This window comes from Merops nubicus, unplaced genomic scaffold, assembly GCF_000691845.1.
Source record: "Merops nubicus isolate BGI_N331 unplaced genomic scaffold, ASM69184v1 scaffold9355, whole genome shotgun sequence".
NCBI lineage: Eukaryota > Metazoa > Chordata > Aves > Coraciiformes > Meropidae > Merops > Merops nubicus.
Window position 1 is genome coordinate 3,275 of NW_008607776.1, and position 24,325 is coordinate 27,599.

At 48.6% G+C, this 24,325-nt stretch overlaps 1 protein-coding gene across 1 annotated transcript in view; it reads left to right on the plus strand.

The window, feature by feature from the left end:
• Positions 1–2,442: 2,442 nt before the first annotated feature.
• Positions 2,443–24,325, plus strand: part of NIN (ninein (GSK3B interacting protein)) — a gene marked incomplete at its 5' end in the record, with an annotated part of 35,818 nt that continues 13,935 nt past the window's right edge. Inside the window, 19 exons of the mRNA XM_008940068.1 lie at positions 2,443–2,482; positions 4,422–4,612; positions 5,746–5,892; positions 6,585–6,752; positions 7,994–8,130; positions 8,224–8,364; positions 8,552–8,726; positions 9,627–9,737; positions 11,030–11,119; positions 12,895–13,048; positions 13,181–13,302; positions 14,712–15,238; positions 15,948–17,825; positions 19,014–19,139; positions 20,347–20,413; positions 21,740–21,955; positions 22,347–22,460; positions 23,363–23,485; positions 24,001–24,114. Of these exons, the coding sequence (XP_008938316.1) occupies positions 2,443–2,482; positions 4,422–4,612; positions 5,746–5,892; positions 6,585–6,752; positions 7,994–8,130; positions 8,224–8,364; positions 8,552–8,726; positions 9,627–9,737; positions 11,030–11,119; positions 12,895–13,048; positions 13,181–13,302; positions 14,712–15,238; positions 15,948–17,825; positions 19,014–19,139; positions 20,347–20,413; positions 21,740–21,955; positions 22,347–22,460; positions 23,363–23,485; positions 24,001–24,114 (4,641 nt within the window). The remainder of the gene's footprint in view (positions 2,483–4,421; positions 4,613–5,745; positions 5,893–6,584; positions 6,753–7,993; positions 8,131–8,223; positions 8,365–8,551; positions 8,727–9,626; positions 9,738–11,029; positions 11,120–12,894; positions 13,049–13,180; positions 13,303–14,711; positions 15,239–15,947; positions 17,826–19,013; positions 19,140–20,346; positions 20,414–21,739; positions 21,956–22,346; positions 22,461–23,362; positions 23,486–24,000; positions 24,115–24,325) is intronic.

A 24,325-nucleotide genomic window follows, 5' to 3' on the forward strand; every position in this document is an offset into this window, starting at 1 on the left:
GGTGGTGGTGGCTTTCCAGCCTCCAGCAGCTGTACTACCTCTTCTCGGGGTGTGGGTGGAGTTGCTGCACGCTGGGTTTGGGGGTTCTTGGGTTCGAGGGAAGAAGTGAGAGGGTCTGGTGCTTGAAGTTGTGTAGATACAGTGATCAGGGACGTGGTTTAGCAGGGGGCTTGGCAGAGTGAGGTTAGTGGTTGGATTCGGTCCCAAAGGACTTTTCCAGCCTAAGCAATTTGATGATTCTCACTGGTTCAGATCTGATTCTGTATAAAGAGCTGTTTTGCTTATGCAAAAGGTTGGCAGAGGGCAGTGGGGCCCCCCCTTCTGAGCATCCCTGCCCTGATTCCCCTCAGCTATCCCCTGCTGAGGACAAGGATGAGGGGCTGCAGGGTGGTACCACAGTCTGGCACCCAAAGAGACCTCCCAGCACCATGCTGGCTGGTGGATTTGTACAGGCTGGGGTGGTGTCAGCTTGAGCATTTTTGGGACCACGGGCTGTTTTCTGCCTTTGCAGACAGGACTTTGACAGTACCTGTTGCCTCAGCTCCTGCTTTCTGTGAGCTCACCCTGATGATTTCTCAGGCAAATCTGCCATGTTAACACCTTGGTGGTGGCGTTGGCAGGACAGCACTTGTTTGGGCCCAAATCTGCAGCTTTCTAGTCCAGTATTATATATATTCTTGGCTTTATTGAGAACACTCAGCAGAGCTGCAGGTTCCAGCCCTGCCTGTGACCTCTTGCCTCTGCCAGGCTGATTCCTGTCTGGGAAAGCAGAGGTTGAGTCCCCCATCTGCATCCCTAATTCCTCCCAAAAGCGGAGGGGGATGCAGAGAACCCCCCAGCCCATGGAGATGCTGCAGCAGCAGCCAACGGCCCTCGCCTGGTCCAGCGGATGAAACGGGAGCAAGCAGCAGAGCTAAAAAAAGTCCAGTGACCTAATCCAGTTTCCATGGCAACGTTGTAGATTAATGGCTTTTAGCTGTAATCTGAATGAGATGTGTTGAACTTTTTCTGTGATGATTTAGAGCCTCTTTATGTCCTGGATGACTTTGGCTTCCAATCCATCGGTCACGTGCATGCAGAAGTATCCCCTTGTAGTGGTGGAGGAGCAACATCTGCTGCTGCTAAACCAGGAGCTAATGTCACTGAGCATGGTGTGTGAGTAAGTACCCTCAGCTGGTACAAGGCTGCCCCAGAAAAGACAACGTGTAGGACATGGGGAAGTCGTTTTCAACATGTGCTTCTCCTGGTGCCACTTGAACTGAGGTGGTGTTGCCACAGAGGAAGCAGGATGGCTCAAGACCAGCAAAGGAGAATGTGTTTTCTTCTCTTCCTAGCTCAGCAGAGAGCTTCTTGGCAGCACGGCTGCATCCTCCTGATCTATAGCCATGGCTAGCAGAGGTGTTTTGGAGTGGGCTTGGCTGAGTGCTGGCTGCTGGCCCTTGAGCTCTGCAGGCAGATGGGTGCCCCTTGTCAACAGGGAAAGGAAAAAGCAGCAAAAGCTTCATTTCATAGCTTGCATGTGCTCTAGGAGCAGATGTCATAGAGTCATAGAATGGTTTGGCTTGGAAGGGACCTTTAAAAGCCATCTAATCCAACCTGCCTTCAATGAGCAGGGACATCCCCAACTAGAGCAGGTTGCTCAGAGCCTTCTCTGACCTCACCTGGAATGGTTCCAGGGATGGGGCAGCGACCACCTCTCTGGGCAGCCTGGGCCAGGGGCTCACCACCCTCACCATCCAAAATTTCTTCCTTCTCTCTACTCTAAATCTCTCTCTTTTAGTTTAAACCACTCACCCCTTGTCCTGACTCAACAGGCCCTGCTAAAAAGTCCCTCCCCAGCTTTCTTTTACACCCCTTTAGGGACTGGCAGCCCCCAGCAGGTCTCCCCAGCTGGAGCCTTCTCCTCTTAGGCTGCCCCAACCCAGCTCTCTCCTGCTGGGCCCCCAGCGGAGGGGTTCCCCCCTCAGACCATTCCTGTGGTCCTCACACCCCGAGTGTCCCCATCGTGCTCACATAAGTGGTCTCAGTGCCACATAACCACACGGTGAGTGTGTGTTTCTAGGGTGCCTGGGCTCGGTGACTGGCATGGGTGCCACACTATCCCCCACAGAGGGGAGTGGGATGGTTGTGCCACGCAGGTTTCTGCCAGGGGCTGCCCATGATGGGGATGCTTGAGATGCCAAGTGTGCTGTGCTGGTGGCCTGGCTCACAGGCTGGCTGTGTACGAGACCTCTGGGCTGTGGGTGAATCTTCTGCAGTGGGAAAATAGGTGCAGCATCAAAGAGCTGTGGATGGCAGCCCAGCCCCTGGGGAGCAGGGAGATGAAAGGCTGGTGGCGTGGCTGGAGCTGGGTAGCTCGTTTGATGCTGATCTCGGAGTCTCTTTCATAGGGGTGATGTCGTGCAATAGTAATCACTCAGGAACCTTTTGCTTTCTCCCCAGCACTGGAAGACACGAGACAGCGAGGAGTACGAGGCCGAGGGTAAGAGCAAACAGCAGCACTTGTAGCAGCTTCTTCTCCTTCCAGCTGTGAAGATGAATCAGAGGAACACTTCAAGGTGTCTTAAGGAGCTGGGTGCACTGAGCTGTCCCGGGCTGGCATGGTCCAGAGCTTGGGAAGGCTCACATGGGACCAACCTGCCCCAAGCTGGGAAAGAAAGCTGAAGTGGGGCTCCTCTCCATCCTGCCTGGTGCAGATGCTCCTGCTCTCCCTGCCCAGAACAGCCCGCGGGTCCTGGTCCCTGCTCATGTCCTGGCTGTAGTGGAGCCCAGTAGGCACTAGATGTCAGCACGGACCAGTCCTTAAATACTCCCTAATTGTCCTAGAAGGGAGAGTAGGGTGACCCTGGGGGGGCTGTTGGGCTTTGGCACGAACCCGCTGCACAAAAAGATGTTTGTAACTAAGCTGTGCAGCTTTTACACCTCGTCAGTATTTCAGCTGCTTTGTAAGCCCTGCCCCATCCCAAGGGACCAGATGTGTTCTCCAAAAGCTGCTTTTTCCAGCCCCAGGAATGAGGGAGCAGCTGAGCAAGCTCTGGCTGGTTTGTCTAGTGAGGATTTCCAGCTGGCTGAGACCACTCCAGGCTTTGCTGGAGGTAGAGGAAATGTGTTCAGCTGAAGGCTCTTGGATTTTTTTTCTTCTCCTGAAGGGGTGTTTGGAAGTACTTAGATCAAAAAATACACTACAGTTTACATTTGAAAGAGGATGGGAGTTGAGGCACCTGCACCTGGGTGGTGACATTTATGGAGACAGGCAACCAGTGAAGTTTTTGACCTAGCCAAGGCATCTGGATATGCATCTTGCTCAGTCCTCTCCCCCAGTCCCATTAACTGCCTGGAGGATGAGGGGTCTCTTCTCCATCCATGCTGGTGGCAGGGCTGTGCATCCCCAGGCCACCAGCCTGTGTTGTCCATCAGACATCTGTCCCCCCAGAGCCCCTCCTGGCTGTGGTCCCAGCAGCCCACACTGTGCCTGGATGTGGGGTTCCCTTGCCTCTGGTGGCATGAGCTGAATCCTGAGCAGGATCTGATCCTTCTAGTAGGGTGTGGTAGCTGTACTCCAAAACTACAAGTGTGCTCTGTGGGAGTTGATGTAAGACAGATGGTCCCACCTTGCTGCTGGTTGCAGAAGGGAGTGCCAGGGTCAGGCTGTAGCACGAGCAGCCTCCCATTGGTGTTTGGTAGAGGGGGGTGTTGGAGAGTGTTTGGGGTTAGTAGCACACCGGGCTGCCCCACGGGAAGCATTGATTTTGACATCTCCCTCCTGTTTCCTCGTGTGCCTTTGAAAGCACATGTGGGTTGAGCAGCTCCTTCCATCCTTCCTCATTGGTTTTGGCTGGAGAGGAGAAACTCGGTTCAGCTCATTGGTGAACTTCCTGGTTTGGGGAGCACGGTGTGCTGCTTTTTGCTGCTTTTGGCTGGCTTTTTTGTTCAGCCTGGAGAAGAGAAGGGTCTGGGGAGACCTACTTGCAGCCTTTCAGTGCTTCAAGGGGGCTGAGAAGAAAGTTTGGGGCAGACTTTGTAGCATGGCCTGTTGGGACAGGACAAGGGGAGATGGTTTGGAACTAAGAGGGAGATTTAGACTGGATAGAATGACGACTTTTTTGCTGCTGAGGGTGGTGAGCCCCTGGCCCAGGTTGCCCAGAGAGGTGGTCACTGCCCCATCCGTGGAACCATTCCAGGTGAGGTTGGCCGGGGCTCTGAGCAACCTGCTCTAGCTGCAGATGTCCCTGCTCAGGGCAGGGGGTTGGACTGGGTGGCCTTGAAAAGTCCCTTCCAACCCATTCTATGATGAGAAAGAAGAGATGCTCTGCCTGCTGCAGCAGTGAGTTTCCCCATGCTGTGCAGAACCTCCAGGTCTTCTGGCAGTCACCTGTGTGCAGTGGATGGACAGAAACCAGAGCATTTTCCCCCATTTCCAGGGCAGCTGCGCTTCTGGAACCCAGATGACCTAAACGCTTCTCCTGGAGCATCACTGCCCACCCCAGACTGGATAGAGGAGAAACTGCAGGAGGTCTGTGAGAACCTTGGCATTACCAGGGATGGCCACCTCAACAGGAAAAAGCTCATCTCCATCTGTGAGCAGTATGGGCTCCAAACAGCAGCTGGGGAGGTGAGTGGCCACCTACGGACCTGCTCCCATCAGTGCATGCCCTTGGGTATTACTGTCCCCACAGTGTGTCCTGTGGTTGACCACAAGCCTGAAGCACAAGTGCTGGTTAACACATCCTACTTGGAAAGGGGATTTCAGCTCCAGCTCATGGCTTTCCCAGCAAGTTTGTTGGTGTCCCACCATCAGATGTGGGAGGCTGCTCTAGTAGAAGGCAGCTGCCAGGCTTCCTGACACCAAAGTGTGCGTGTCTTCTCATGCAGCTGCAGAGTAAACTGGAATTTAAAAACATATCCTAGATTCCAAGCATGTCTCCTTAATCCCTGAAATCTTCTAGCTCAATGGTAAACGTGGTTAAAATATTCATAGATGGTTGCTTTGGACTTTGAGAAGGCCTGCAGGCAGTTTCTATCCTCCAGGAAAAGCCCAGAAGAAAATTATTTCTTTAGCAAAAGTCTCTTTTCAATTCAGGATTTAGTTTTATAAAAAAAGAGGCATTTTTTTGCATCTTAAAATAACATGGGTTGTAATAATTTCCTTCATAAAATCTGTTTCTGAGCAGGTGTTCCTCTGCAGCTTTTGCAGCAAAACATTTTCAGGATATTAAGGCATAAAATGGAAAAAAATGAACTGTAGACAAAGAAATAGTGAGGGGCTAATCTCAACATCTCTGGCCTCAATAAGATTGGTCTTGCTTTGCAGAAAGCAGAATGCCCTGGGGCACAAACCAGATTTATTACAACCTTGCAGTGTCTTGCTGTGCTTTTTCACCTGGTCACTCCAAGCTGCTGGGCTTTTGGCTTCTCTCACTACCTTGCACTGAAGTCTTGAGGTCACCCCTTCTCTAGAGCAGAAGGAAACAAGGGGTTTTCAGGCTGCCTAGCAAGGCAGAGGCTCCAAGATGACCAGGAGCTTACATGCTCTTGCAGGCAGGACTCATGCAGTGTACGTGGCTCTGGAGTGTCCTGTGTGAAGGTTCCTGTACCTGTTACACTCCAACAGCCTGGGCCTGGCACATCTTTTGCTCTGCTCCTGTTTTGTAGAGCCTAAGGAACAGGGTGTTTTCTTCTGTGCCCAGCTTACCGTGGTGGTTTTTGGCAATGACAGCTGTGACTTCTATCCCCTGCTGCTTGCAGGTGCTTGAAGAGGTGCTCCACAACCTGGAGCAAGATGAGACCATGAGTGTAGAGGACTTCTTCTATGGCTTGTTTAAGAATGGCAAGTCACTGACACCCTCGGCGTCCACTCCCTACAGACAGCTGAAACGACACCTCTCCATGCAGGTGAGAGCCTGGGGTGGATCCTGGGCTAAAGGGAGGAGGAAACAGGCTAGGTGGGATTTGCTCTTCCTCCCCATTTCTCCCTGTGGTGGGGTAGCAGTGATGGTGCCCCTGCCCCATCGAGGTAGATGATGGCCATGAGCCAGGCGTGTCCCAGTGACCGTGGACATGGGTGCCTCTGGCCCAGGCAAGAGCGATGGGGTGAAGCTGCTGGAGGCTTCCTTTGGGGGTGTGTGTGGTGGGATAAAGCAGAAATAGAATAAAGAAAATATCCTCAGGGAAAAGGGCCCTTTAAAGTAGTGTGAAGTAGTTTAAAGTTTGAAATCTACTGCCCGTCCTTGCCAGGAAGCTGAGGGCTATAGCAAAAGCACCTTTGCATATGCTCCCTGCAGTCTTTTTAGGGGAGATCATAGAATCACTGTGGTTGGAAAGGACCTCTAGGCTCATCAAGTCCATCCTCCACCCCAACACTTCCCTAACCACTAGACCATAGCCCCAGGTGCTGTGATGACCTTTGAAACCAAAACCGGCTGGTGGAACACCCTTTTGGAGCATTGAGGAGAGCTCTGAAACGGTTCCGTCCGCGCTGCAGCGAGGCCAAGCAGATCTTCCTCCTTCATCCCCAGGGCAGTGTCAGTGCAGTCCCCCTCCCCAGCCTCTCTGGTGGCTCCTCTGACCCTCTCCCCTCTCGGCAGTCCTTCGATGAAAGCGGGCGGCGCACCACCACCCCCTCGGCCATGCCCAGCACCGCCGGCTTCTGCCTCTTCTCCAGCCTGGATGATGGCATGGGCCACGGCTGCGTGGAGGATGTCCTCGACTGCTGGCACCAGGAGGGCATAGAGAACAGCCAGGAGATCCTGAAGGTAACCCTCTCACCCCTTTGATTGCCTTTTTTCCTGGATGTGAGTAGCTGGATTTATTTTTTCCCCTTCTACAGTTCTTGGTTCTAGTGAGAGGAGTCAAACCACTTTGGGAATTTCCTAATTACTGAAGCACTGGTGCATCCCAGAGAGATAGGATTTAATGGTAAAAAAATGTAACATGACTTCCAGCTTAGCTCCAAGAGGTCACCTAGATTTGTAGAAAGCAATTTAATTCCTTTGTCTCCCTGAATAGCTGCACCTACAAACCTTTTAGTACTGAGATGACCTGAATTACTGCTAGTGCTAGGGTGGAGGACAGCTCTTGAAACCCTGCCCAGTAATTAGCGCTTTATTGTCTGGAGTGAAAGGTTCATGAGGGTTGCAAATTGAATAGCTGAAGTAAACCCCATCCGTGTTTGTCTTGCTAGAAGCCACGGCCAGGAGGAAATAATTTCACTTCTCTATCCTGAGACCATTGCTGCTGGGAACCCAGCGATGGTGGCAGATTTCTCCTGGCATCTCATGTGCATGGAGATGATGAATATCCAGCTTGGAATAAGCTCTGCTCTTGCTCAGGCTTGAAAACCCACTTGCAGCCTGGGCTCGTACTGGCCAGTTTTATAACCTGGTTCTGTTTTCTCCAGAATCCTGTGGTGCACCTTTACCTTCTGCTGGTTGCTTACCACTGATAACTTGTTGTGTTACTGGTGTCACTGAGGTTGTTTCTCCAGCATTTCAGCCCCACCACCCACCCTGCTTTGTGCTCCTGCAGAGTTACATTGAAGGAAATTAAAAGCAGTTGCTGGTAATTTATTTTCTAAGAGGTGAGATCCTTGCTATCAAACAGCTCCTACAAGGCTTCTTCTGTGTGGTCTTTATGGCAAGAGCTGGTTTTTTTTTGTTTTTTTTTAACATCTTCAGCTGCTTTCCTGTAGCATTTGAATGTGTAAAAGGCCAGGGTAGTTGGATCCTCACAAGAATTAGTACTTTTAATCAGCCATAGGCTTAATTTCCTCTTGTCTTGCAGCCCAGGCAGGACACTTTCCATCTCCACAGCTGGCAGCAGCTCTTTAACATAGGAAGGTGGCCGAGCTGTCTGGTTTATTGCCCTAGAGGCATTTGTGTGTGACAGATTAATCACCAAGCAAAGATCTTTCCTGAGCCTCCTCGTTTTACCCTGTCACTTCACACAGGAATGTCTCCAGGCTCTGGGAAAGCTCTAACAATGTGTTGCTTTGCAGGCTTTGGATTTCAGCTTGGATGGGAAGGTGAACTTGACAGAGCTGACGCTGGCCCTGGAAAACGAGCTGCTGATAACCAAGAATGGAGTCCACCAGGCAGCCCTGGCCAGCTTCAAAACAGAGATCAGACACTTGCTGTAAGTTGCCAGGATCATGGGCTCTGCTGCAAGTGCCTTCTTTGGGGGAGCCAGGAGGGGTGACCTAATCCAGGCTGGCTGTGCTTACTCTAGGGAGAGGGTGGACCAAGTGGCCAGAGAGAAGGAGAAGCTGCGGTCGGACTTGGAAAAAGCTGAAAAGCTGAAATCCCTGATGGCCTCAGAAGTGGACGACCACCACGCAGCCATTGAGCGCCGGAACGAGTACAACCTCAGGTACAGCCTCCTGCTTCACCTCTCCCTTCCTCTTCATCCTCTTCCTCATCCCTGCTATGACACTGCAGGCACTCGGTGACAGAGCTGGGGGCTCTGTGCCTTCTGGTGGCCACCAAGCCTCACTCCCAGCAGTTATTTGACACCTGCTTCTTCTGACAAGCCCTTCTTCCCTGTGGTGCCTCTGCAGGAAGCTGGACGAGGAGTACAAGGAGAGGATTGCAGCTCTGAAGAACGAGCTGAGGAGGGAGCGGGAGCAGATCCTGCAGCAGGCCAACAAGCAGCGGCTGGAGCTGGAGCAGGACATGGAGAAGCTGAAAACTGAAGAGGGCTACATGCGGGACCGCCTGGCCCTTGCCCTGAAGGTACTGGGGGCTGAATGCAGCTGGGGTGCTCCCCCAAAAGGCAAAGGTGCCCCAAAGTGAGCTCACCCTTCTTAAGAGGATGCTTTACAGTGCATATTTTGCTTGCTGGAAGTGATTGTAGCAAGAGAGAGGCTTTTTGGGTCACCTCAGGAGGTTGCTGCTTGGATCCGTAAAGCTCCAGTTCAAATCTCTGCTGCCATCAAGTGCAGAGTCTGTGTGTGGATGGCTGTCGATGAGCCCTCTGCCTTGCTGGCTCTTTGGCTGTCCAGCCAGGAAATTGTGTCTTGACAAAGTTGAAAATATTGCTTTAGAAACACAAAATCCAACCAATCAAAAGAAAACCCCCAAACCCTCTAAAGCAAGCTTGCTGTTACACCTTGTGGTAATTTATCTGCTGCCTAATGTGATGGTATCACTCACCTATGATCCCAGAGAGTCACATCCTTTTCCTAGTGGTGTTTTTTTTAGAAAACACTTAAGTCATGGTTCTGACTGATGCTTTTAGCACCTAATTAAGTTTGCTCAGTTAAAAAGTGCTGGTGTTGTCTTACAAATGACATGAAAAGTGCTGACAGTCACAGGGAGCTAATATACCTTTGCAGATGTTCAGGCAAGCAGCTTTTGAAGGGGATGGCTGTCTGGGAGCATCAGGAGAACTGTAAAATGCTCCTTCTGAAGCAGCCACCTCCAAGGTGGGAGGAGAGGAGCAGCACAGGGTTTGTGAGCCAGCTGTGGGTCCAACGTGTGCGTGGATTCACAATTCCTGTCTTCAGCTGAAGCCTGTAGCAGTGTCATGCTCTGGCTTGACTGGGAGATGACCCATTTCTTAATGAGTTACCATGTGCTAATGTTTTCCTTCTCCAAATGCTGAGGCTGTTGGGGGGGTTCTGTTTGGTCCAGGAGAACAGCCGCCTGGAAAATGAGCTGTTGGAATCAGGAGAAAAACTGGCTGAGTATGAGAGCTTGGCAAGCAAACTGCAGAGGAACTTGGAAAATGTCCTGGCTGAGAAGGTAAATCCTCCTCTTCCCAGTGTGCATCCCGAATTAAATTGCTTTTCAGTCACTGTGCTCAAGCTGCCAACTGAATAGCTGGAGGCTCTTGGGGGATCTGTTGAGGTGTGACCAAGGCACAGCCCACCTGGTTGACATGGACTGCCTGACTGACTTCTCCTTAAGGAAATTAAAGATACTTCACCTTAGCTGTTGATTAATACTAATTAACAGCAGAGAGTGTTGCAGTGAAGCAGTCAGCCTGCAGATTGCCAGGGATTTCATTCCTCAGCACCATAGTCTTGGGTACACCTGAGGTGCAGGTCCTTCTTAGGAAAGCTGATGCACATGGGGATCAGTGTTACATGGCATCTCTGCTGAACTCAGATGACAATCGAAGTGATCATGGTTGTATTACAAAAGCCTTGTCAGAATATCAATTTCTCCAAAGGCAGTTCAGTCCAACAGGTTGAGGGAGAGTTGAGCCACTCTGCCCTGCTCTGAAGAGACCCCCCTGCAGTGCTGGGGCAGCTCTGGAGTCCTCAGCAGAGCCAGGGACCTGCTGGAGCAGGGCCAGAGGAAGCCCCAGCAATGCCCCGAGGGGGGAACCCCTCTGCTGGGAGCCCAGCAGGAGAGAGTTGGGCTGGGGCAGCCTGAGAGGAGAAGGCTCCAGCTGGGGAGACCTGCTGGGGGCTGCCAGGGCTTCAAGGGGCCTGGAAGAAAGCTGGGGACAGACTTTTTGACAGGGCCTGTTGGGACAGGACAAGGGGTGATGATTTGGGACTAAAAGAGGGAGATTGAGACCAGAGAGAAGGGAGGAATTTTGGCTGCTGAGGGTGGTGAGCCCCTGGCCCAGGCTGCCCAGAGAGGTGGTCGCTGCCCCATCCCTGGAACCATTCCAGGTGAGGTTGGCCGGGGCTCTGAGCACCCTGCTCTAGCTGCAGATGTCCCTGCTCAGGGCAGGGGGTTGGACTCTGTGACCTATAAAGGTCCCTTCCCACCTAGTCTGTGATTCTGTCATATACTGGGATTCTCACCCAGCAAGCTGAGGTGTGCATAGGCTAGGCTAGGAAGCTGTGGCCTGCAGTCAGAGTTAGCCTGAGAGCTATGGTGAGACAGCAGCTAGTATTGGGTGGGGAGGTTGCTCGTTGTCCTCTACCAGCAGAGATGTGGAGCTACTGCATTTATAGTCCAAAAAAAAAAAAGGGGAGGGGAGTGCCCAGGCTGCAGGACCCCTTCTGACTGGCCCTCGGGGAGGGGTGAGCAGAGCTGTTGAGTGGAGCAGTAACTCAGTCCCGTTGCTGCCCTTGCAGTTTGGTGACCTGGACCCCAGCAGTGCCGAGTTCTTCCTGCAGGAGGAGAGGCTGGCCCAGATGAGAAGCGAGTACGAGCGGCAGTGCCGGGTGAGTGGAGCCCAGGGCTGCAGACCCCTTGTCCAGGAACACCCTTACTGCAAGCAGCTGCAGCACAGCACTGCTGGGTTCTTTTTTTCCTTGTGTAATGACTTTTTTTTACACTCACCCAAGCTCTTAGTGGGTGGAAGGGTCTTGCCACAGAGGTAACTGGCTGAGCTAAGAGGGTGATGTGCCCCAAGGGTGGGCTTGGGGTCTACAGAGCCCCCTTTGTTCCCCAGCTGGACATCAGGCTCAGCTCCCTGCATGGTTATGCTCTAGTGGTTTTTTTTATTTATGAAATAAACTTTCAATTCAGAGTTGCAGGAACTTACAGCAGAAATCAGCTATATCTGAGTTTTGCTCTTTTCCAAAAGAGTAGTATTTTCTTAAAACAAAACTGAACAAGTAAAGCTTGTTTTCTTTTGCCCAAATCTTGTGTGGCTGAAATACTTCTTTAAGGTAGGCCTTCAAATTACCTATCTAGGCATCTACTTTCTGATGAGTACTATGCTTACCAGCTTTCAGCTCATCTGTTCTGCCTGATCCTTTTCATTCCATAATAGACTACCCTGGCAAAAGGCTGTTGGAGCAGGTCCAGAGGAAGGCACAATAATGATATGTGAGGGCTGGAACCCTTCTGCTGGGAGGCCAGCAAGAGAGAATTGGGCTTGGGCAGACTGGAGAAGACTTCAGGGAGACCACCTAGTGGCCTTTCAGAACTTCAAGGGGCCTGTCAGAAAGCTGGGGACAGACATTTTTGGCAGGGCCTGTTGTGACTGGACAGGGGGTGATGGTTTGAAACTAAACGAGGGAGATTTAGACCAGAGAGAAGGAAGAAATTTTCCACACGGTGTGGTAAGCCCCTGGCCCAGGCTGCCCAGAGAGGTGGTCGCTGCCCCATCCCTGGAACCATCCCAGGGGAGGTTGGCCGGGGCTCTGAGCACCCTGCTCTAGCTGCAGATGTCCCTGCCCTGCAGGGGGTTGGACCAGATGGCCTTGAAAGGTCCCTTCCCACCCAAACCATTCTGAGATTTGATGATTCTAATCTGAAACAGTGCAGGGGCTCTCTTAGGAAGCTGCAGTTGAAAAGCAAAGGTTTTCTAGAGATACTTGCTGAATTGATACTCCTTGATAATAAGTTGCTTGAATGTGCTATTGAATTTTTCTTTTTAAGCACTGGCAGACACAAATCAGTACTCAAGGTTTGCTTTCTGAACCCCTGAAATCTGCAGAATTGTGTGTTTATACAGCAGGGATTCATTTTCCTCAATAAAAGCTGTTCATGGAGTGCCCAGCACTTGGCTCACACACTCGGGATATTCTGCTGGCACGGGGCAGAAGTACCAGATGGTAAATGCAGTAATGAGGGGATCTCCTTCCTAATTTGATCTTTTGCTTCTGATTTGATTTTGCAAGTAGATGGTGCTTGGGGAAGAGGTATTTCTCAGCTGTTTAGAAAACGTTTCTGAGCTGCTGTTTAGAAAAGGTCATAGGAAGAAGGAATTAAGTGGAAGGTCCTGGAGCACCGTGTACTTTAGAGGCAGAATAGAGGCTGAAAGAGGGTTCTGCTCTTCCAGTCAGGGACTGGCACAGGTTGGAACCTGGAGAAGGGTGTTGTCTTCCTGATAGAAGGATGACTAAGTGTGACACGATGGCAGAGTTATTGACAAGCCTTTACCTACTCTAATTCCTTCCTAGATGTCTCATTGTGGGAGTGTTGATGTACAGATGCTTGGCTCCCCTGTTTGCTTTCACTCAAGTTTGGTTTTTTCCCCCTTTCTCAGGAGCTGCAAGACCAGATAGATGAGCTGCATTCAGAGCTCCAGGAGTACCGTGCTCAGGGCAAAGTGCTCAGACCTTCACTGAAAAATTCACTGTCAGAAGAGTTTGACTTTGATATGAAAAGTCATGGCAATAGTGGTATTGAGCCTGACCAAGGTAAAGCACATCTCCTGTATCCTGTGTTTCTGATAGTATCTTAGAGGCAATGATGTAAAAACTTTCCCAAACCTTCATGGTGAGACTCTCTTTGGGCTTCAAAGATATGTATCTGATTCCCGTTTTTTAAAGGACTTGGTTCAGAAGACTGCAACCCATTAAACATGAGCATAGAGGCAGAGATGGCTATTGAACAAATGAAGGAGCAACATCACAGGGATCTGCATCACCTCAAACAGGAGCTTGAAGACACAGTAAGCTATTTAACTTAAAATGAAACTTTGCAGCTTTTTCAGCCTCTTCATACAACTGGAATGGTCTTGGAGAAGGACTTTTAATTCCTGGTCAAATTATAACCTTCCTGTGAATCTGAGCTTCTACCTTCCCTGCTCCTTCTGCATGTCACTGTGATGGGGATGGCTGAGGGAAGGCTGCAGTAGCTCCTCATGCTGCTCAGTCTTTCCACACGTGCAGAAATATCTCCATTGGCTCCATGTGGAGAAATCTTGGATTGAGGTGGACTTTCAAGGCTTGGCAGCTCCACTCCAGTGCCTGTCTATGGTGCTAGGAAGAGCTGGCACAGCTTTGGTCACAACACCCACCAGCCTATGCTGGCACCTGTCAGAGACATGAGGTGGCCAGTGGCCAGGCTTGTTCTGAGGGAGTCAGCTCAGGACCAGGAGGTGGAGAGTCCCATCAGGTTTCCACTGCTGGTGTCAGACCAGTGCCCACCTCCAGATGAGAGGTGGCTATAGAATTGTGGTTGTTACAGAACTATGTGTTCATTGCACTCAGGGCATAACACAGGTACACTGAAACTGGGACAAGGCTGGGATGGGAATGGGAGAAGGGGGCTGATAAAATACCACCCCAGAATCCTAACTTTTCCTTAGGGATTTGTCTCATGTCAGTTGTATAAACAGAAAACAAAGCAAAGAAAAAAAAAAAAAAAAAAAAAAAAAAAAAAAAAAAAAAAAAAAAAAAAAAAAAAACAAAAAAAAAAAAACAAACCCAACCACTTAAAAAGGACAAGGCTCGTTTGCTTCTTAATTTGGGGAGAGTTCTGAAAAGGTAATCATGGAGTTACAGAATGGCTTGAGTTGGAAGGGACCTTAAAGATAATCTAGTTCCAGCCCCCCTGCCATGGGCAGGGGCATCTGCAACTAGAGCACATTGCTCAAAGCCCCATCCAACCTGGCCTTGAATATCTCTAGTGATGGAGCATCCACAACTTCCCTGGGCAACCTGTGCCAGTGTCTCACCACACTCACAGTGAAGAACTTCTTCCTAATTCCTAACCTAAATCTCCCCTCTCCCAGTTTAAACCCATTACCCCTCATCAGTGAAATAAGAAAATCCATTTGTAATTTGCAAAATGAACCTGGGACTTAAAAGTTGTTGTTGGTGTCTCTCTTCACTGATTTGCTGAATGGAAAAGAATGAATTTCACTGGTTTTTAGATAATAATCATCTTTATCCCAGTAAAAAATTAAGCTGAGCACTTCAGCATTCCTTGCAGGGGAAGTCAATATAAGATGCTAATGTACAAATCAAAATATCTTGTAGAATATATGGAAATGTATGGTACAGAAATGTTGAGGAAACATCTCTGTAGAATATTCTGTTATAAATGACCCAGCCCCATCTGTTTTCCTCTTTCTAGGTGAGCCATTATGAAAAGCAGCTAGATGAGACAAAAACCCACTGTGAAAAGGAGCAGGAGGATATGAGGAAGAAATATGCTGAAGAGATGCACGTCATGGAAAAGCAAATAACTGGCCTTAAACATCAGATTGCAGAACTGCAAGGAGAGGCAGCAGTGCTCAGAGAACAGCAGGAAAAGCTTGACTGTAAATATCATGATGAGAAAAATGAATTGCAGATGCATTTTGAGGAGGAAAAAGCCAATCTGCAAGAACTATTGAGGCAGGAACATGAAGATGATGTTAGAGCCAGGCTGGAGCAGGTAAATGAGAAGTTCAGTCAAGAACGGGAAGAACTGATTCAAAATGGTGTCTGGGTGGAAGAAAAGATGAGAGTTTTAGTGCAGACACTGCAGGAGGAGAAGGGAGAGTTGGAACGTGGCTTTCAGGAGCAGCTGAAAAGGATGGCAGAGGTGCATGCCCTGGAGAAGGAGGAGCTCCAGCAAGAGCTGCTGAGGAAGCACGAGCAGGACCTGGAGGAGGAAAGGTGAGTGTCGTGGCTGGCAGGGACAGGAGTACTCTAAGCTGACCTTGGTGGCTTGGTATGGTGACCAAAGGGAACCTAGTGCAGCAATGACTCCTGGTGCTTCATTCACTGTTTTGTTCCAGAACACTGGGCTGCTGACCAGGGGCTTTTTCTTCTGACCTTTCTCAAGTAGATATTTGTCTTTTTAGCTCACCCAGAGGCAACAGTAGTGCTAAAGCATAACTAGATGTGATTAACTTGAGCTCTGTTCAGGATCCCTGTGCTCTATAAATCCCTGCCTTGTCCTTTTAAAGCATCTGGGTTTTCAGAGTTGTTCTTTTCTGAAGACATAAAGGAATGGCTGGTAAATGCTTTTAGCCAGGATTGAGTGTCAAAAAGAAACTGAAACCATCCTGGGGTGACAAGGAGAGCTGAGGGTAAGAACAACTGCCCCCCCAAATCTGGTGACAAGATTAGAAGGGCATATATTGTACATGAAACCTTTTCTGAGGACATTTCATGAGTTACACTTTTCCAAGGCAGGTAGATTTTTGTACTTGAAGTTCCAACAGATTGCTTTAAATTTAACTTTGGCTCTCAACCAGTAGAACTTCATCTAAAACTCAGTGAAAAAGTATTTTTTCAGCTTGTTTCCTTCAGCCTAAAAAGCAATTTGGATCTTTTTGAGTTAGCCCAGAGTTTAGTAATATATTATGTTAACCATGTTTAGGAAAAAAATGGAAAGTGACTATAACAGAAGAGCATCTCAAGCAGAAACTCAGTTTTCTGTCAACACACAAACCCTTGTGAATAAATACGAAGAAACAATCCAGAATCTGGAAGGACGTTACCAGCGAGAGTTGCGTGAACTTGCCGAGCAGCGGAGAGAGGAGAAATCTCAGTGGGAGTTTGAAAAGGATGAGATTGCTCAGGAGGTTGCTGAAGCCCACGAGCAACTGAAGTCAAGTCTGGCAAATGAAAAGGCTGTTTCTTCTGCCCTGACCCAGGAGAAGGATCTCTTGGAGAAAAACTTCAAGGAAGAAGTGAACAAGCTTGTGTGTGAAAGAGAGCAGCTTCAGAAGGAGCTGCAAGAGCTGAGGAGTGCTGCAGAGAAGCAAGAGCAAAAGCTGAAGGATAAAATAACACAACTCCAAAATGACCATGAAAAAGAGCTAAAGAACAAAGAGGAGCATCTATCTGTGGTGGAGGAAAATGGGAAGCTGGTTAGGCAAAAGCTAGAGAGGCTTGACAGTGAGTATAAGCAAGAGAAAGAAGACCTCAATTCCAAACTTCTCGCTTTGGAGAATTTAAACAAAGACATTTGTGTAAAAGCAGAAACAGAAAAGGCCGAGATGAATTTGGAAATCTCAAACCTCCAAGGGAAAATCCAGAAACTGCAGTGGGAGACCCATAGTTTTTCCATGCTCCAGAATCATTATAGGCTCCTGGAAAATGAGTATGCCAAAGCAAAGAGCAAAATCGCTTCTTTCTCTGGTATGGCCCCTCTGGGAGATGATGTGGATGTCCTGCTAAATCTGCAGAAAGTGCACGAGCAAGCTGTGAAGGAAAATGTCAGGATGGCTGCTGAGATCATCAGGCTGCAGCACAGGTTGGGAGCTGTGAAGCGGGAGCCCACGAGACCTCCCATTTCTGACTCGGAATCATCTCTGCTGCCAGATGAAATGGATCCCAGTTTTGAAGGGTTGCCCAGTGATTGTAAAGAGCTGGAGGAGGGAACAGTTCAGCTTTTGGAAGCGGATACTACAGACCTGGAAGAAATGGCTGAGATTGAGTCAGATTTGGAGGAAGTATGTGGTAAAGCCAGAGCAGGGAGAGATCTTGAGGAAACTCTTGAGAGAGTTCCCAGACCCAAAAGGCCGCTCAATAATGTTAAACAGCAGAAGGTCCATCTGCTAAATCACAGCATAGCTCACCAAAATAAAGGGTCTGTTTCTGATGCTTTGAAACTGCAGGTTGATCTTGAGAAGGCTGAAGAACTGAGTGACACCTCTCTCCAGCTTGATCATGCTCCCAGGTCAACAAATGGTGACCTGAAAAGCGTCATAGCTCAGCTTTGGGAAAGGGTGGAAGAGTTAGAAGACAGATTAATGGCACAGGCTGAACTTCTGTCCCTGCAAGAAGAAATTCAGGTAGAAAATGAGGAGCTGAAATCTGAAATGATAAAGTTAGTTGAAAAAAATGAAGTGCTAGAAGACAGCCTGCGAAAACTGAGAAGCCTTCATTGCAAGCTGGAAGGTGATGAGCTCAGAGAGGCAAACGCCCAGGTCCTTCACAAAGTTAAAGAATTGGAAGATGTCCAAGAACAAGATGCAGAAGGAGATGCAGAGGCACACGGTGAGGAGCTGAGACTGCAGTGCCAGCTAGAAGAACATGCCACCACGTTTACAGGGCAGCAAGACAAGCACACCCACAGTGCCAGCGCAGTGGAAGAAATGGGGGAGCTGCCAGAACCCCACAGGAAGCTGCAGGAGAAAGCTGCTGCTCTGGTTAACCCAAACATCACCCATGTCCACGGCGAGAGGGACGTGGTGGCCCACGGCTTACAAAGCACGTGCACCCAGCTGCAGCAAAAAGTTGATCTCCTGAGGTAACGTACGCTTGCAAAACCCAGTGGGAGACGTGCTGGCCCCACAGTAATCCAGCGTGCTACTTAGCCACTAACCTAGCCTCCTACCCACTGCCTCGTGCCCATCCCTGCATTAACCACTGTAGTTTAACTGGGGGTAGAGAGCAGTGCCTTGGACTCTAACTCCTAGCCAGCAGGCTGATTAATCGTGGATCACGACGGTTCAGAGAAATCCGTGTGACTTGCTCCTCTCTGACCATGACCTAACCCAGTGGGGAAACCAGGAGCAGCCCTGCCAGCTCTTCTCTCTGTGGATGTACTCGCCCTCCCAGGGTGTAGTTGATGGTACAGCAGAAACCCCTTGTATTTTTTATGTCCAAAACACTAGGGGAATGCTTCCAGAATGCTTTCAGCTTTCACTAATACTACTTCTTCGCTCGGTTCACTCACTTCTAGTATGGGATGTTACTTGGAATGCTAAAAGTGCTGCTTTTTTTCCTCAATATTTAAGTTAATGCTAGAGAATTATGGTAATTTTTTTTTCCCAGCAGGAGCCCTTAGCATTAGGAATCCATCATATGATAAACCCCATTATATGACAGAGAATATAACAGGTTTTACCTACTTGTTTTGAATGGCTCTATTTCAACAAGGGTTTCTTTTGGAGGCTATAAACTGGCTACAAATGGCTTAATTATTGTTCAGCACCAGCTTCCTGCAGGAAATTCTTCTTTCAGGTATTACACCAGGGTTGAGTTATTTCTTTGCAGTCACTTTGGGAGAGAGAAGGCACTTCCCAGTGCTTCCCAGTGTTCCCATTCCCAGCATACTGGGCTGTAGAAACAGCTGCTCTCCTAGCAGTCTGTATGTTGTGGTGTGAAAGCTGTTCACAGTTAATGTCATTCATAACTTAAGGACTCAAATGTCTAATACAATATTAGTGTGAAACTTTCACTAGGTATCTGAGATTTTAATTGGCTTGAGCTGTACAAAAAGTGCACAAAAAGCCCCTTGTTCAGCCATCTGGGCTGTGCTCTTAATGAAATGTGAAAGCTATAAAATCCATAAATCCATCCATAAAATAGGTGAATTGTAGCTTTGTTTTGAAATACTACAGGTAGTTCAGGCTTTAGTGATTTTTTTTTTCCTTCCCGTGGGCCTAGATGAGATCCAGAAACAGTTGTCACTTGTCTCGTGTCTCTGCCACAGGTGTGAAGCTGAGAAGCTGAGAGAAGAGAATGTTCTGCTGAAGAATGAGGTGACTTTGTTAAATGAGGAAGGGAGTGCTGCCAGCCTGAAGCTGAGGGAGCTGAGTGGATCCCCAGAAGAAATGAGGTGAGAACTCCATGGGGCATGTGCCACGTGTGTACCTCCAGGCTCTCCCTGTGGTGCAGACCTGGTGGTTACACCCATTCTCCCCAAGTTTCTCCACGTGTTAGTCTACAAAATTTGAAATGGAGTGATTTCCTGGGGCCGTTGGAAATGGAGCTGGTTGGCTGGGGTGCATTGAGATCATTGCCAGCAGGTCAAGGGAGGTTCTTCTGCTCCTCTACTCTGTCCCAGTCAGGCCACATCTGGATGACTGTGGCCAGTTCTGGGCTCCCCAGGTCAAGAGAGACAAGGGAACTGGAGAGAGTCCTGCAGAGGCTGTGAAGATGCTGAGGGGCTGGAGCATCTCTGTGCCAGGACAGGCTGAGAGCCCTGGGGCTGTTCAGCTGGAGAAGAGAAGCCTCAGAGGGGATCTGATCAATGCTCAGCAAGAGCTAAAGGGCCCATGGGAGGCAAGAGGCTGGGGCCAGACTCTGATTTTCAGTGGTGCCCAGCGACATGACAAGGGGCAACGGGCACAAACTGGAACCCAGGAGGTTCCATCTCAACAGGAGGAAAAAATTCTTCCCTGTGAGTGTGGCCAAGCCTGGAGCAGCTGCCCAGAGAGGTTGTGGAGTCTCCTGCTCTGGAGAGATCCCAAACCCACCTGGACACCATCCTGGGCACCCTGCTGTGGGTGAGCTGCTGGAGCAGTGGGGTTAGATGAGATGATCCCCGGAGCTCCCTTCCAACCCCTGTCATGCTTGGATTTCTTGTCCTTTTCATCTGCCCTGTTTTGTCCTGCCCATTTGTGGAGGCAATGCAGGGGCTTAACTGTAGGAGTTCAGGTGACCCAGTGACACATACAAACACAAGATCTGTTTACAAGGTGACCTGATGCAGTTCATCACTTTGCTTTGGCAAAGACAGAGCTTGTTGGGCTGGTGTAGCCTTAGAAAAGGCAGGAAGAGGTGAAGTGTGACAGAGCATTTCAGTGATTTGTTTTTTTACCAGCAGACAACCATCCATGATCTTGGGAGTATTCTTTCCTTCTAGAAAACAATTACTTGGGGTACCCTGGGGGCCTGAGCACTTGCCAAGCCCATGGAGAACAGTGATGCCATTCAATAAATATCCAGAATTGCCATTTCCAGCAATCAAGAAACAGCCCATTCTGGTAGGTGTGTACATTAACAAGCCACCCTCAGGTTAATGAGCTTTCATTTCTCTTTAGGCAAAAGATAGAAGCTGTGAGAAAGGAGAAGGCTGTACAGAAGATGGTTGACAACTTGAAAAAGCAGGTACATGGACTGAGCCCATAATCTCTGTAGAAATCATCATTGTTTAAAAGCCATCCCTTAGAGGGCCACAAAAGTGATAGAAAATGACAATTTTGTACATTTAAACTTCTTGATAACTCTTCTCATTAAGTCTTTGGAATTGATACGAGGCTTGTTTCACCTGATCAGAAGACAACCACAACACTACTGTAACTAGCTTACAGACTTGAGAGGGCTTCCCATAGTCAGCTGGGGAAGCTTATTTAATGGAAATATAAAGTGAAAATCATTCTTCTGTGTTTTTTGTGGGTAATGCTCTTCAGTAGCCCATGGGAAGCAGAGGTTATGTGACTCAGCCTCTGCTTATTTCCCAGCTAGATGAGTATAGGAATGCTGCCAGCCACGACCCTTTGCTCCATGAAACTCCTACTTTTATTTTAAGGGTGGTTTGTTTTGCGTGGCAAATTAGAAGGTTAAAGTAGCTCTTCATGTCTCTCTTACTATTGCTTACTAAAATTCTGCTTGCTCAGAATAGTCTACTAGCTCACCAGCATAATCCTCCAAATACACATCAGCAAAGGGGAGGAGTGGTGTGCCAGATGACCTATCATAATTGATATAATTGAAGCTAATTATGAGAAATTAAGTTTGTGGGGCTGACCATGCATGCTACAGGCCATTGGGAGGGTTCTGACTCTGAAATGGTTGATTTGGCCTAAAGTTAGGGCATAGAGCAAGTTAAATAAATCAAGCAGTGCTACTGGGGCTGTGACTGTTCTGTGCAGTACAGGTCACTCCTGTGCTCCACTGCTCAAAGTCACCATTTTGTGATTCTGTTGTCTTGGCTGAACCATTGAGTTGGAGTGACACTTGTCAGGTTCTTGGTAGTCTTTATAGAAAGGAAATTATTCAGCCTGGAAAAGAGAAGGCTCTGGGGAGACCTCCTTGCAGCCTTCCAGTACTTAAAGGAGCCTATCAGAAAGCTGAGGACAGACAGGGCCTGCTGGGACAGGACAAGGAGGGATGGCTGGAAACTAAAAGAGGAAGATTTAGACTAGACAGAAGGCAGAAATGTTTTGCACTGAGGGTGGTGAGCCCCTGGCCCAGGCTGCCCCGAGAGGTGGTCGCTGCCCCATCCCTGGAACCATCCCAGGTGAGGTTGGCCGGGGCTCTGAGCAACCTGCTCTAGCTGCAGATGTCCCTGCTCAGGGCAGGGGGTTGGACTAGATGGCCTTGAAAGGTCCCTTCCCACCCAACCCATTCTGTGATTCTATAATTGCATGAAATCTTTTAAAATCTATTCCCCACTGTGAAGTGGTCATAACTAGCACTGTTGTCCCTATTCAGGTAGCAGATCTGAAGACCAGGAACCAGCAGCTGGACTCTGAAAATACAGAACTTAACCAGAGGAACTCCAAAAATCAAGCAGATGTGCAGGATCTTAATCAACAGTTGGCAAGAGTGCTCAAGCAGAAGGAAAGGGAGGTGGGAAAGTGTACCCTGGAAGAATGGGAAAAAGAGAGACTGGCTCTAAAAGAGGAACTGGAGAACTCCAAAGTAAAGGTATAGAATTACCCTGTCTCTAACACTATAAATCAATGGAACTTCTAGGAGTGTGGAGGTGCTATGGAATTAGCATCCCTTATCCTGTTCTTGAGCTGTGTCTTTCAAAGCTGACCTTTCTGAAGTACTCACCATGAGCACAAGTCCATGTGGCAGTGGGGGGAGAAGGAGAGCAATGGGGTCAGCCAAAAGCAGGGAGGGAAAAATGTGCAGGTTTGTCTCAAAAATGAGGGTTAGCAATGCTAAATATTTACCAGCATTTTTCAGCATGTCTGTTCAGTCCTGCACCATCCCAGCTCTAACCCACATCACTGGCTGCAGCATCCCCTGGTTAGCCCCTGTTACTCTGTAGGTCTCCTAGGTTGAAATCTGAGCCTTTTACTTTCCACAGTCATCAAATCTGGTGTCTTCCTTGGAGATGGAGGTGTCAAAATTGAAGGTCCAAGCTCATATATTGGAGCAGGAGAACCACATGCTGAAGCAGGAAGTCGAGAACACAAAACAGGTACAGCATCCTATTTGAATCATAGAATCCTTTAGGTTGGAAGAGACCCTTAAGATCAAGTCCAACTGTTAACCCAGCACTGCCTGGTCACCACTAACTCATGTCCCTCAGCACCACGTCTACATGGCTTTTAAATCACACCAGGGATGGGGACTCCACCTCTTGAGTGCCATCAGATAATGCTGTCTGGCTCTCCCTTATCATGCCCAGCTCTCTTGCCTGAGTTGGAAATAGTTTCTTTAAAAAGGGTCCCAACATTAGAGGAATAGAAATCCTCTTGAAACCATCTCTGGGTACAACACAAAGTTGTTCAGATAAGGTTGGTTTCACTTGGCCTTTGCCAAGAGGACTTTCAGAGGAGTGGGTCTACAAAGACAGCCTTTGACAAGGAAGGTAATGATTTAAAGCTCTAATCAGGGAACAGACTGTCCTCTCAGAGAGAATTCCTATTGCTAAACCCAGCTGGAGATGTCAACATCTCTCAGCTTCTGGGGGTAATTTCCTGGAGGGCTTGGTTATCACCTGTGTGAGCAGGGTTCAATTGGCTGGGTAAATATATGCTAATAAATGTAGATAATGAAGGCTACAAACGAGTTAGTTTCTCATCCTGATATGGAAAAATCATTTTCTCTACAGTGTAAAGCACTCCTTTGTACCCAGTGATTTGGATTGATAATGGTCTTAAAAAGCAAAAGCAGCTGAGGCCCTTTCAGGAAGGAGTGGATGGTGGCTTGTGTGTAGTTTAAAGACAGAAGATTGAGTGAGCAAAGACAGACCAGCACAGCAGAAGACAGCTCAGGAAGCTAAAGCACTCTGTCAAATGGCAAAAGGATCAGAAGTCAGCAGTACCATGGGGTCTTTTCCCCCCAGTTTTGTGTAACTCTTGTGCTTGTGCTTCACAGCTGCCCAGATGTCCTGACCTCTCTGACCTTCAAAATGAAGTTTCGAGCTTAGTGACTAAAAATGAGACGCTGCAGAAAGAGAAAGAAGCCCTGAGTGAGGAATTAAACAGGTGTATTGATAAGGTGAGAACTGTAAATCCACATCCTTCCTTACACGCTGCTCTAACAGGCTGTTAAAATTCTCATATCAGTATCCTTAGCATCCCTAACCTGGAAATTGGATTTGGATTGCTTTATCTTCAAGACAGATAAAGGCTTAATGGCCACTGCCCCTTTTTTCCTAGCTGGTCTTATAGAGAAAGCTGAAATTCTGGAGCACAGCTTTACTGTAATTTGTGTAGAAAATTCCAAACATTGCAAGCAACAGAGGCCTGGATACAAATATTGCAGAGGGACAAGGAAGACAGTGTTCTTGTGATTTTATTGCAGCTCTAACGTGCTGCAACTCTGAACTCAAGCAGCGTAACTTGTAAATAATGAGACCCTTGTGTGGAGACTAGGGCTGGGAGCTGAGGGGTGTTTTGCTGTCCTGCCTTTCCTTGGCAGAGCTGTAACTCCCTCTAGCTTAACTCTCAGAGTCAATTTGAGTTAAAGGAAATCCTGCCTGAGTCAGGCTTACCGGTGTAATCTCATTGCAGGTAGCTAAAGTAAGCTGCTTAGAGAATGCAGTTGGCAGCTTGAAGCAGGAGCAGAAGTGCTGGGAACAGCAGAGTCAGGCACTGAAGGCACAGCTCACTGTTTCACAGGAGAAGGTACAACGGGGGGTTTGCCCCAGCCCTGGCTCAGGAGCATTTTTATCCTCTCTTGTAATGCTTTTTTTTTTTTTTTCATCAAAACCAGCAGCCTTCTAGTGTGTGTAGAGATGTCACACAGCTAAGAATGGCCACTTTGATGGGCTTTCAAAGTGACGTCCTCAAAGGACCAGAGGAAATGTGTTAAATGCACTGAGGGATGTGTTTTTCT